Source organism: Notothenia coriiceps, unplaced genomic scaffold, assembly GCF_000735185.1.
Source record: "Notothenia coriiceps isolate Sejong01 unplaced genomic scaffold, NC01 NC01_scaffold00000493, whole genome shotgun sequence".
In the NCBI taxonomy this organism is placed as follows: Eukaryota; Metazoa; Chordata; class Actinopteri; order Perciformes; family Nototheniidae; genus Notothenia; species Notothenia coriiceps.
Genome location: NW_011333194.1, coordinates 65095 through 78958, shown reverse-complemented (window position 1 = coordinate 78958; position 13864 = coordinate 65095). Strand labels below are relative to the sequence as shown.

Below are 13864 nucleotides of genomic sequence, written 5' to 3'. Positions count from 1 at the left end.
GGGGGGGGGGGGACCAGGAGTCAGAATGCTTCAGGTTTGCGGACCGACTCCAGTCCAGTATTTACACAACAGCAGTTTGTGTGACGAATAGCTACGAGTCCCTGATTTCACTTGGATCTACCCACCGGCCTTAGTACTGTTCGGCCTCTGGAACCAAAACATTTGACAAAAACCCAAAAACTAAAATAAAAATAAAAACAAATATGATGAATGAAAACCAACACACACCCCGTCCCATAAACAAACAAAGCAAAATGGATAAATAAATATAAAGCACAAAACGCTATCATGGAGATGCTTCAAAAAGACATTCCAATAGGTAACGTGTGAATGTACAAAATGGAGGGGGGGGATAAAGAAGGCGGGACATGTACAGTACTTCAGACAGGGCAACAACAAAGATATCAATTGTGTGAACATTATATCATTTTTCAAAGCGGAACTCCCTGACATATAACATCGCTCATTATTATATTATTTTGACTTCATTCACATCATCACTGGGATTCTTTCTGATGTTCGGCTGAGTGTCACCAAGGCAGGCGGGAAGTGGTCACCGAAGCATTAATACTGTAAATAACATAAACCTCATTCATGGATCTTTGAAATATGACATGATTGTTTCCATCATAAACACACAGCAGAGTTTAAACCAGGGGGATTGTGTTTGGTTAACCCAGCCAGCCTGCCTTTCAGAAACTGAAACTAAAATATAATTTTAAAAGTATTTTCCCCTCTCAACATTGGGCTTGTAAAGGGCTGCTCTGTGTCCATACAGGAAACACTCTTCTCTTAGGCGCTCTACATACAGTAACATACAGAGCACCCCGTATACATACTTTAATTTCCTTTCTTTAGTCCAACCTTTTTTAAATTTCTCTTCTTTAAATTCCATGATTGAGCGATTGTCTTGTTCTTAAATTTGACATTAACATTAAATTGCTGTATATACTACTACACTATGGTAGTACATACAATTTATACTTTGTCATAATTTCATTTAAATGTCAATAATATACCTACATAGAAATATATATGTAAATTCTTTATAATACCAAATATTCTCTATTTGTGATGTGAGAACTTATGGCGGGTTTATTTGGGTTGTCGTGATTTGTTTCAAAAGTGAGACACGGTTCAGCTGGAGAGAGACGTGTGCAGGGCGTTTATGGGATAGATCTTTCCTGGAGGAGAACCTGAATCTGTTCTTTTGGATTCGCCGTAAAGAGAAAATATGCTAATAGCTTTATGGGACTTTAGGAGACACACAGAGGGTGAGAGAAACAGTAAGAATAGGGAACTTAACTGGAAGTCCTGCAAATTGACAATAATACTGAAACTATGGAGGAGTATGTGTGTGTGCATGAGAGACAGGATGGCCACACAGCTTCATACTGGCTATCGTAGTCTTCATCGTCATAAACAAAGAGCTTCAGCTCCTCAATTAAAGTCAATATATCCAAATGACCACAGAAGCACGTCCTGTTTTTTTTTTAACTGTGCTACTCCTGCAGGCGGAGCCGAGCACCAGCCGGCTGGATCTGTTAGTTGGAGTTAGTAATTCTTTTAAAGAGTCCCAGGTGAACATTAACGTAGGGTTAGCTGGGTCTCTGTCTGGGAGGAACCTGTCCCGCTGGGCAGTTCACCGTTAGTCAGGTTTTATAGAAAGATGGTGGCATGCCCTTTCTGAGCCAGACTGAAGCAGCGGGGCAGCGAGTCTGTGCGGGGCGGAGGCTACACCAGCGTGTACGACTTGGAGTACGCCCCCGCGCTCTGTTTCTGCAGTCTCCCCAGAGCGGAGGAGCTGCTCTCCAGCAGCGAGTCTCTGGAGCCGCCCACCTTGTTGCAGTTGCTGCTCGTGCTGGAGGTGGAGGCCGTGGCCGCGGTGTTAGAGCTGGGCATGGTGAGAGTCCTCTGGGGGAGGGTGGAGGTGCCCGAGCTGGCCCCAAGGCTGCTCAGCCCGGAGTGGCCCAGCGTCAGGACCTGCTGCTTGCTGGGGTCTAGAGTCTTGTGGCGGCCCTGGGTGTGGTACGCCCGCTGCGTCAGGCTGCGGATGGAGGCTTCCCGCGGCGGCACCACTGGGCAGGGGTCGTGCAGCTCCCCTTGCTTACGGAAGAATGGGTCTGTCTTCATGTAGAGGGGGAGGTTGCAGAATTCACCTGAGAGAGGCGAGAGGTTAAGATTAAAGTCATTCATGGTTTCCTGTTTTAATGCAGTTACAGACTGCAACAGCTCCCGTGTCACACAGCAGGGCCTTCTTAACACGAGCGTCACATTATGAACACTGTCACCATCACCCCACACCTACAACACGACCATCCTGTATCATTTTATACATATATATATATTTATAACATTTTAAAGCTTGTATCATATGCAATTATTTGAATTAATACTTTATTATTTATTTTTCTATTGCAATGTCGTTTCTATAACAACTATCTGTGAAATGATCTATGATCATATATAAATATATAGATGCAAGGCATATATATGCTTATAGCTATACTATTTTCACATTTTTGTTTAGTTTTATTTTTAGTATGTGTTTTTTCTGTGTGCGTTTTTGGTTTTAAGTAGATTCTTAATATATGTGAAAAGAAATCAAGCCTTTGCGTGTGACATGAAATATCAGTGTTACTCCTTGCTTCTCTGTGTAGCTTTAGGCGGCCTGGTCAACTGTGTGCAGGTGATACCTTTCCCCACAGATTCTAGTTAATCCCCACTTCATATTTGTATTTGTTTGGAGAAATATCTATTCAAGCCCTATTGAATTTATTATTTGTAGTTATATATTTCCTACTTTGGATTTAGTCTCTTGCTTCCCATTACTCTCAGTCGTGTGTGTCAGGGTATGGCTGGTCCAAATAAAACGTAGTAGAAGCAAGAATCTGCCTCCACATTGAGTATCCTCACTGTGCCTGATCAAGGAAAAGTCAGATTTTCCTGCCTCCTTTGGAACTTACTTTTATTAGCGCGGTGGGGAATGGGCACCGCCACATTCTGCCGGCGGTCGTAGTCCTGCGGTTTGGGCGGCGAGGCGGTGAAGCGGCAGATGCCGGGTTCAGACGGCGTGCTGAGCGAGGTCATGCTGTCCGCGGGGTCGTTGGTGCCGGTGGTCATCTGGTCGGACGAGCTGTCAGAGATGAAGCACTCGGTGATGGTGAACTTGGCGTGCTGCAGGTGCTCCTCCAGCTTGGCGTGCTCGTACGCCCGCGCCAGCTCCTCGTAGGTGGAGGAGGCGCTCTCTGTAGACACCATGCTGTTCCGACCCTTATCTGGAACACATACGTATTGTAAATGTATTAAAAAAACTGGATACAATTTCGGTTTGACTGATAAAATAACATTATTTATGATATTTTGTATTGAGAAAAGTATTATGACCAGATACAGACCCTTTGGAGAAACTGAAACTGTTGAGTTCATTTATGGTTTATGAATTTATGTGAGTGGGCAACTATATCCTTATTTATTTTGATGTGTAACCTTGACGCTTATTCCAATGACACTATTTGTATTTAGTCACTTTATAATCTGTTATTTATTCCCCTGTTTTCAGTGCAGTATAGTTAGGAAGGTTAAAGATGGAATATATTTTCTCCAGATGCATTTATGATGTATCTATTGTTTATATGCCACTGGATGGATGGACTAACATTTGACCACCCTTTGAAAACCCTTTCTAAAAATATTCTTGTATGATACTACATAGGTGTATATTACATCACGTGTGGAATAGATTTGCCCGTGGAGGATTTAAATTGAAAATATTTAGAAGACTGAATTTTTCTTATAAAGAACTAACATATTTTCAGGAGATTTTTTATTGAAGAACTGCCATTTGCTATACATTATTTTTAAAAGACATAAAATAATTAGTATAAAATAATGTTATCAATGTCGTTGAGCAATGGTTCCTCGCTGTGATGACCCACCTGTGTCCTGCGAAAGGCTGGCGCTGTAGCTGTCGCTCTCTGTGGCGGTGATGCCGTGAGAGCCCATGGTCCGCCAGTCGGAGGTCAGAGTTCGGGCGGAGGCCGTCGATTGGCTCTGACTCGGCCGGCTCAGCGTCCATTGGCTGGAGTATCTGTTCCTGGAGCTGTGGGCGGACTTTATACTCTTCCTGGACACGGGGTCTGAGAGGGGATCAGAGGACAGCTCGGTGTTACAAACACTGTGTATCCATGTATCGATCGAGAAGAAAGCTAGATACTGACTTTACTGACTCTAGTGGATGAAGTATAATTCAATATGAGATTAGGGTTAGAGATTATCGATTTATTTCATTTGAAAGCTATAACCGCTAATTACCAGTTTTGTCATGGTCGATACCGATAAAATAACCTCCATCACAAAGATATATTAAAAAAAAGACTTCATAACCTGTAGTTTATGCACACCTGAGGGTAAGAAAGGTTAAGATGCAGCGAGCAAAGACGGATGATTTATTATTCCTTAGCTCGGAAATAACCAAACCTTCCTGATTGTCGTTAATTAACCAAAACAAAGAACATGTTTGTTTATCTATTTTCCTCAAGTACATCAAAAAACATGTGTTGTCTCTCTGTGAAAAAGATCCACAGCAGCAACTCTTGTGTCCGTCTTCTCTGTGTTAATAGGCGGTTTACAAACTAACTTTATAAAAAAGGTGCATATTGCAACTAACTCTAGTTTGTAGACGCTGCATTTGTCACGTTAAAGAAAGCAATTTTTCTTCGTATTTACATGCAGTTAATAGCATTAATGCATCAAGAATACATCATTATATTGAATTGCCAATATTTGCAGATAAAGCTCTCTTTGGATTTACCTGCTCTATTTATTTAGTGTACCGTCACATTTTTGCTTAGAAATACAAACTCACTCGTGCCTGGGCGGATGTCGGACATGTCGATCAAAGGCCCTGAGTTCTGGATGAGGGCCTGGTGGTGCAGAGACACGCCTGTGCAGAAGTTCTGCGGATTCACTGATTGGCTGAACTCAGTGTCTGTCACAGGCACTGCTGCCTTGTCCTCTCCTGTTGCAGGCAAAACATGAAGATAAACAGTCAGGCAAAATAAAACCCACACAAGTAACACAAGCTAGAAGAACTTTGTGTTGCTGCCACATGCCTATTTGTTTGATTCCTTCCTTGTCCTCGATGAGTAGCTGGACACGTGGGATGTCAATGTGGAGCCTCGGCCCTTGAGGAGGGCCCTTCACCGGAGTGTCTATACTGCGATTGTTCTTGCTGCACACATGGAAAAGACACATTATCTTTGGGGTTGCGCTTACAAGATATATGACTTCCTCTTCACAGCAGGCATTAACAATAGCACCAAAGGAAAACGGTCTCTTACCTGATAAGCATCTCCGCAAGGCTCTTAGCATCTATAGGAAGACAAGATATTAGTTAGAGATTGTTAGGCCGTGAAGATACACTTCATTACACACAATAACACCGATCTCTGTCTGAACTACTCCTTTTCCCTCCCTCTCACCTCTAAGTCGTTTGAGCCTCTTCTCCTTGCGTTTCTTGCGGATAATAAAAAGCAAAGCGACGCCCAGAGTGACCAGGATGACGGGAGAGCCGATGGAGAACAGCTTCTTCACGTCATCCCCTTCTCCACGAGCAGATCTAATGGGAGGGATTGTACCTGCGGAAAGGAAGACCACCTTTAGAATAGAACATGCAGTGAGAGAGGCACTCAAAAATAAACATATGTCGGACACTCACTGCCGTCGTAGTCGGTGGTGGCAAACTGGGAGCTCTGGTTTCCGCAGCCGGCGCTGTTGCAGGCTTTCATCTTCAGCTCGTACCAGGTGGCCTCACGCAGCTCGCTGAGGAACAGCTGAGAGGTGGAGTTGGCTTTGAGGCTCTGCCACGCCCAGGTGCCTTTGGGTCTGAAGTCCAGCATCATGTCGGTGATGGGGCAGCCGCCGCTGGTCCAGCCCTGCAGGTTGATCCCCGCGTGGGTGGAGTTGATGTGTGTGAGCAGCGGCTGGTCCTTGTTGAATACCGGTTCTGTTCACAAGAGAGGAAAATACACATGTTAGAATGAAACAGGTACTGGCAACATCATATATCTGAATTTATTTGTGATGTTTCAACGAACACCTGGAAAAATACTGCTATTAGTATTTATTTAAATAGTATTAAGTAGGTGGAAAAGAGCAACCATAGGATTATTATTGGACTGACACATATGTGTATATGCTCATGATCGGCATAAAGCCTCTTAAAGGCAAATCACAACGCTTTAAAGTGGAACTAAGTCCATTTCCATAATTCATATATGTTATTTCTTAAGTATAGGATTGTCGGAAAATATTAGCAAACATGAACTACTCTCACCCAAATCCACAACTATAGTGCTAAAACCTCAAATGAGCTAAATGCTAAATTGACAAAGAATTAGGAAAGATGGAAAAATAATATCCAAGGGGATTTTTCTCGGTATATGAGCAGATTTTCTGTTCTTATGTTCACACATTTTGATTGGACTGTATTAGGCCATGGAAATAAAATATTGGAATTCCTATTTTAGGTGGCGTTCCCCTTTAAAACAAACACTAAACAGGACTGAAAAAGCCAAAAACAACTATATTCCTTTTGGTGTCCCCAGATTTATATCTCTGGTCTCCTGCTTCATGCATGTCTTCATCACGTCCCCCGTCCCCCCTCACCTCTTCCATGTGTCTTGGCCTCGATGATCTCACTGATGCGTCCTGAGCCCACGCTGTTCTTGGCGGCCAACTTGACCTTGTACCAGGTTCCACAGCGCAGGTTGTCCAGCCTGAAGGAGCGCTCACTGGAGCTGATGAACACGTCCCTCCACTCCTCCGTGTTGTCCACCGAGTACTGCAGCACAAATCCTGCAGAAACACCAACACAAGTCATTTAGAACAAGTACTGCACATTCAGGGAATTAAAACGTGGAGCATTCTCCCTGCTGCTGCATCTGTTGGACACCAGGGGGCAACCATCAGCTACAATCACTTTTAGTATGTCTACTTAATGCCTAGAAATAGTGTCTACACTGTTATGTGCATTATAAATGTGTTGATGCAATTATGTAAACAATATCCTACTTTTAAAATGTAAATAATGTCCTACTTTAACATTTTGTTAGCTGTAATTTGGCCTCTGACAGATTTTTTATCTTTCACTGTCAACATTATTTTACTTTTAGTATTTTGAGATATTTCTATTTTGTAGTTGTTTATGTATTACTTTTTTATTTTCACATTATTTGCAATGCCTAGTTTAACACGCTGCAGTGACGAAAACATTTCCCAAATTTGGATCAATAAAGTAACTCTTATTTTTATCTTATTTGTATAAATGATATAACAAAGGTGAAGCACATTGAAAAATATCCGTCACAAAATCAGATAGATCTTTTGTTGGAGGGCAGGTGTTCTCTGTTCACAGAAAATCTCACCTCTGATGGAGCTTCCCCCGTTGTCCCCAGGGATCCAAGCAAGGGTGATGGAGGAGGTGGAGGTGGTGGAGACGGTCAAGCGAGGCTGATCTGGAGGAACTGGGAGTAAAGAGAGAGAGAGACTCAGCAACAGAGCGGAAACACCACTAAACAAACACATCCTCCACTGGAGTTCCCCTTAAACACATCTCTCTCCTCACCTTGCACCACCAGGTTGACTATGATGGTGTCAAAGCCCAGAGTGTTAGTGGCCGTGCAGGTGTAGTACCCAGAATCCTCCGCTTTGACCGAACGCAGCACCAGTGTGCCGTTGGGTAGGATCTGCCGCTGACTGTCCGCCGTCACAGGGATGGCAGTGTCGTCACTGAAGGAGCCAAAACAGATACAGATGTTATTGATCTCATCCCAGAGGAAAGTTCTCGGTGAGTCATGGCGCTGACATATAAGAGGTAGAAGTTGATCTCTGACCTGTCTTTGGTCCATTTAATTGTGGGAGCGGGTTCTCCCACGGAGCCGCAGGGAAGACGCACTTCCTTCATCCAGGGTGTGGTCACCGTGCCGCCGAAGGACAAGATCTTACCCGGGACTGTACACACACACAAAAATAATCAATCTTTGACACATAGAAAGTGATAGATCTAACAAAATACATCAAAATACAATAAAATCAATCCATTAAAAGAATGTGCTTCAGCAAGTGTCTCAACAAGAAGTTTGTCTTTGTACGTTCTGATGTGTATCTGCCAGTCAGCGCTGAATGAGTGGCCCAGTTTGCCTAAAGGCCTTACCTTACCGCTGAGGGAATAGAGAGCTGGTTTAGCGTAGCCCCTCCCCTGACCTCTCAGTGTCAGTCTATCTTTTCTCCATAGATCCTCCCCTCTATTGATTCTCTCTGGCTATCTCTCTCCCCAAGGGTCATTTTACTGGATAGGCCCAGTTCATCACCACATAATTAACAACAGCGTCTCTTGCAACACAGCCGCCACTCAATCAATAATACGGCTGTCAATCAATAACGGAGAGCGGGACGGAGTGCGAGGAGAAGCGCGAGTGATGAAAGTGATCTGTGTTAACGGGAGATCATGTTGCAGTTTCATAGCCATCTTAAGAGCGCGCTGCCTCATAACCTTTACAGAGATCTCTTTACCCTTCTCCTCCACTACAGGCTCGCCCGGAGGACCCACCTTTCCCAGCAGGCTCCACCGTGACCTTTGAGCTGATGTTGCCACGGCCAGCGGTTGTCACGGCTGCAGACCAGATGTGGTATTGTTTACCGCGGGTAAGGTGCGTGATGCGGTAGAAGAGCATCTCTGGGTTGGCCTCGTACTCGCTGGGTGCCTGGGACAGAGGGCACGCAATGTCATGTTAGAGAAGTATGATGAGACAGGGAGAGGACAGCGGGGGGGCAGCTCCTGTACTGGGAACTCTAGCAGATTAAAGATGCATTACAGGTTATACTTTCAACCTTTTCAAGTGGGTATGACACATTTAATATCAACCTTTTTGTGATAATGTGTCATCCCATTAGAAAACATAGCAAGTAGTAGCAGTAGAATTGTCAATGTTCAAGGTGTGTGGTTTTGTACATTATATGCTCCCACATTATAATAGCTGTGCTTTCCTGTCTAAGGGCTACTGTGTGTGTGTGTGTGTGTGTGTGTGTGTGTGTGTGTGTGTGTGTGTGTGTGTGTGTGTGTGTGTGTGTGTAGTAGCTGTATCTGTTCCAGCAGTGTCCTTCTTTTTTTTTTATATTGGCTTGCAATCCGCCAAAAGACAGAGAGAAAAATAATTGAAAAATCGGCCCATAAGTCTTTCTCACAGATTTCAGGTTAATTTTAATTCTATAGATCAACATGTTTTATGAAAATAAATAAATAATAATAATCAGATTTAATTTACTGAGTTTACAGTTCACAATAAACCAAAAATAAATGACATAAAGATGTTTGACCTTTCCTGTGAGATCTCTGAGTGTTTAATTTATGTTTATTTAGATATATTAAATAATATTAAAGTCTTAGATTATCAAAACTTTCAAGCCTTGTATTTGTTTAAGAAGGATTTAGCCGTCTCTGATATACCGTAAACACTTCATGTGTAACTGAAATGTATGTAATTCCCTTTTGCTTTATTTAATTTAAGCATTGAGATGTTTAATTTGTCAAATGTTTGTATTTCTGCTGCGTATACAGTATCTGCAGGTTCTCTGAATGGAGACGTGTCGGAGGCCACTCTCAGCCTGGAATGACCTCTCTATGGACTCTATTGATTAAAAGGATGATAAATGGAAATGTCATTTAGATTGTAGTGATTCACTCATTGATGAATTTATTTACCTTCGACACCCAAGTTAAATGTTTTAAGTGAGTGACAATGTTCTTTAACGTTTTAGATGTAAAACCACAATGTATTTATAAATATGGAAATCTAAATGTAACAGTTGTGACGAATACATTGACGAATAACAAAATGTGTTAAGATGGGTTATTGGGTTTCCCCTTTTTTAAAAAACAAAACAGAATAGAGCAGATCACGCCACTGGTCTAAATGAATTGGAAACAAATGAAATGATTTCACCTCGCATAAACAAAAACCCCCGTCATTTTAGGCCTCAGTGCTGGATTAAATCATGTGTTCCTGTAGATATTTTCCCTACAAACTCATCTTTGAGAAAACATTCACGCACGCACACACACCTGCAGGCACGAAAACACACACATGCCAACACGCTCGCAAAAACACGGTTCTCTCTCAAGTCGATCCTCTGTTCTATCTCTTTAATCTGTTCATCTCTCAGTGCTCATCTTCAGTTTCTTCAGCATTTGCTTTCCCCCTCTCCCTCGACCCCCCTCTGTCTAGCTCAGTGAAGAGGATGGAGGAAGGAGGGAGGGAGGAAGGGAGGGAGGATGTGTGTGTGTGTGTGTGTGTGTGTGTGTGTGTGTGTGTGTGTGTGTGTGTGTGTGTGTGTGTGTGTGTGTGTGTGTGTGTGTGTGTGTGTGTGTAGGGGGTGCGTTCGAACATTCCACCAGCATAGCGGAGGTGTTGTGGTGATCCAGGGAGTGATACAGGGAGATAATGAAAAGACGGACAAAAGCACTCTCATCTCGATGTGACTGATACCCTCCTCTGCTCCTCCTTTCCCTCTCTCCCTCATCTCCCTGTTTTCCTCCCATTCCCCCCCCTCAGTCGCTCCCTACCTCTAATGGTGTTTCTCTTTCCCTCTCTCTCATCCTCCTTCCTCCCCCCCTCCTCCCTCCCTTCCGCTCTCCTCCCTGCCTGTGCTCATTTACATGGCACTCATGCACAGAGAGGGAGGAGTATTTGTGAATAATAAGAAAGTGAGATTCTATCCTCATATCAGATTTCACTCTTCTTGTTTGTGCGGGTGTTTGTGTGCGCATGAGATCTCAACACAAGTAAAATGCCGCACACGCGTGTATTAATAGAAACATTTTTAAATGTGATGTCTGTGTGTGTGTGTGTTTCTGATGCGGCAGTGTGCATGTGTGAGCTTGTTCTCCGCTTCATTTGCATATCTACGTCTCATCACGTTGCCAAGACAACCTCATCTGTTCATCTGGGAGGGCAGGAAATAAAGCGATGGTGCAAACACGGTGAAAGGGAGATACTCGTAAAGATACGCGCACACACACGTACAGGCCCAATTAACAGAAGTGGTTACAAATTATTAATTTCCACTAGTGGATTTTTATCAAGTTCACAGATTGCTAGCCTCTCAATCTCATGGAGCATTTTTTTAACTGGCCCCTTACGAGACACGCCCACAGAGGAAGGACTCACCGGCTGCAGAGACCCCGGGCTGGAGCAGTAGATGGTGTACTTGCGGATAACACCGTTTGGTTTGAGTGGCGGCAACCAGGACACGACCACACTGTTCGGAGAGGAGGGGACCGCCTTGATGCCCGCCGGTGGACCAGGAACTGTAGAGAACACATAAGGGAACATCAGCAAATGCATCTGTTTTTGTGTCGGGTGCCCATTAAAGTGAGCAGGCTTGTTTGCAGATTGCTAGTCTTATCCCGCACTAAGCCGCTCTGGGAGGACTTGGATGAACTCCCTTTGGGTGGACGGTGGTGACATATGTTCGCTCAGACACTGGTCAGCACTTCTGATTTTGTGACACCCAGCTTTCTCTTAACTCGCAAACAGATTAGACACTTAGCGCCTGATCCTCCGCTAGCCTCTTAAGCTGGACACTGGACAAAACTTAATACGCTCATTGCAGTCTAAAGGCGTAAGAAGGGTTTAAAACGGATGAAGAAAGACACATCGGGACGCTGGCTACTGTTGAAGGTGAACAATGAGGCTTTTGTCGCATTGGCTTTACACTATTTGGTTCTCAGTGAGAGGACTATTCACCCACCTCCATAAATATGACTTCCACTTGACAGTGGGCCTCATCTGGGGCCTAAAGAAGAGACGTCAAAACTCAGTAAATTCAACCCCCTATTCCTCTTTTCTTACACTTGAGGCCCCGGGTCATTCACACAGGACTCCTTTATCTTGCACCTTACATGAGATAAAAGGGATGAAAACAAAAAAAGACAAGATGTAGTGAGGGAGGTTTTAAAAGAGGGAGGCGTGGAGGAGAGAATGGCGAGAGTGATAGGTGCAGCTCCTGGGGGAGTGATGATGGCGGTGGTGGTGGTGTTGGGGAGGGGCAGGGTAGGCAGTCATCATTATCATATCTGGACCTCTATGTCAAAGTAGGAGTGGCAGTGGGAGGGGGGAGAGTTAAGTCCCATCTGGTGCCCAAGATCTGCCCAGGCCTCCAGACAGACACACAGCCAGCACGGCCCGGTGATGACGAGGGAGCGAGGCACGATGATGCTGAGCAAAAATCCCCATCTACATGAATACATAATTCACTGCTGTGCCAATCAGAAGAGGGTGTGTCACAGGAAAGGGAGGAATCGCTCAGCTGAATACCAGAGAGCGCTGCAGTCTAATTTAAATTGGCTGAGAAAATGAAATCCTCGGCTTTGACATTTCTATTTTTTTTTTTTTTTTGGAGGATGGCTTATTCCTTTTTTTTCAGCCCGTGTGATCACCTTTCTATCTTTCCATCTTCCACCCTGAGGCCCCTCCTCCTCCCCCTCCTTTATAAAGAGACATGGATCCGTCTGTAATCCCGCCTCCAATGGTGTAAACAGAACATTCATTCTCTCTAATCCAAGAGGAGTTAATCCCTCTGCCTATGGCAAGAGGCTGGTGGAGAGGATGCAGGGCCCGAGCTGATGGCTGATTCCTGCATGGTATATGCTCCGAGGGGGCACCTCCCCTCTCCCCCCCAGTGTCTACCGCCTGCCCCCCCTCAGTCCTGAGCCGAGACCCAAAGCCTCTTAATTCTCATTAGCACCACTAATGGAGCTTCGCAGCATAAATGAGCTTTTGTCATGGGTTTGAGATACAGCCCAGCACTCTTTTTTATATATCCCCCTCCTATCTCCCACCCCCCCTTACCCTCACCCCATATTCTGCGCATGCATACCTTCAGCGTTTTTTCCACACTAAAATATATTTAAAAACAAGTTAAAGGCTGACATTTTCTTTATAGTTTCTACTTCTGTGAGTACTCACGGTCCTCGCGAGTCTGGATGTACAGGACGTTGCTGCGGACCCCGTCCCCCGCCTGTGTGTAGGCCAGCACCTGGACGCTGTAGTTGGTGAACTTCTCGAGCCCTCGCAGCTCCACCTGTTCCCGTGTGGTGGTGATGTTCTGCATCTCCCCCCATTCTGAGGACGGGATGAGAACAGGAAGGTTATCTGATGGAACGATAACTAACTCCATCTTCTAATAAATGTATTTATATTCTAACAACTTGCTTTGCTAAATATGTTTTGGAGAAAATATGAGGACTGCCAGGATTACAAAGCAGCAGTTTCAGCGAAGATATGAAGGGTAGATTAGTGGCTGTTTAAAGTTAAAAACATTAAAGCAGTTAAAGTGTCAGATTTGCAGGCTGTGTTGCGTAATTAGTTTGTGGTTAAGAAAAGATTAAAGTTTTGGTTAAATAATGAAAAAGTCAACACACAATTATTCCCTAACCTTAGTGCTTCAGAAGCCTGAACATAACCATGAAAAGGTATTTGTTATGCGTTTTGTTGCGCTTTATCGTCATATGCCCAAAACATATTCTCTATTGCAAATTAGTTGAATATAAACCTTTTTTAAGGACTCAAGGTTTAACACACAAAAGGAGGAAACACACACACACACACACACACACACACACACACACACACACACACACACACACACACACACTACTGTAACTGAAATCTCATCCCTTTCATATGGATGATGCTAAAAACCACTGGGACTGAAACAATTGGGAATAAACTCAACGACACGCAGGACCAGGAAGTGCTTTATGCGGAAGGTGTGGATACACATTACCACGTTGTGACTCACG

General features: G+C 44.0%; 1 protein-coding gene across 2 annotated transcripts in view; it reads right to left on the bottom strand.

The window, feature by feature from the left end:
- Positions 1–11: 11 nt before the first annotated feature.
- Positions 12–13864, bottom strand: part of dscaml1 (Down syndrome cell adhesion molecule like 1) — a 56117-nt gene continuing 42264 nt past the window's right edge. For both annotated transcript variants that reach the window (XM_010781536.1, XM_010781542.1), the window contains exons 19-33: positions 13029–13184; positions 11229–11368; positions 8612–8765; positions 7896–8013; positions 7628–7791; positions 7428–7526; positions 6670–6858; positions 5720–6007; positions 5484–5639; positions 5343–5373; positions 5115–5233; positions 4868–5020; positions 3939–4139; positions 2967–3278; positions 12–2159 (exon numbers count right to left, since the gene is read on the bottom strand). In XM_010781536.1, the coding sequence (XP_010779838.1) occupies positions 1735–2159; positions 2967–3278; positions 3939–4139; positions 4868–5020; positions 5115–5233; positions 5343–5373; positions 5484–5639; positions 5720–6007; positions 6670–6858; positions 7428–7526; positions 7628–7791; positions 7896–8013; positions 8612–8765; positions 11229–11368; positions 13029–13184 (2705 nt within the window). In that variant the 3' untranslated portion in view covers positions 12–1734. The remainder of the gene's footprint in view (positions 2160–2966; positions 3279–3938; positions 4140–4867; positions 5021–5114; positions 5234–5342; positions 5374–5483; positions 5640–5719; positions 6008–6669; positions 6859–7427; positions 7527–7627; positions 7792–7895; positions 8014–8611; positions 8766–11228; positions 11369–13028; positions 13185–13864) is intronic.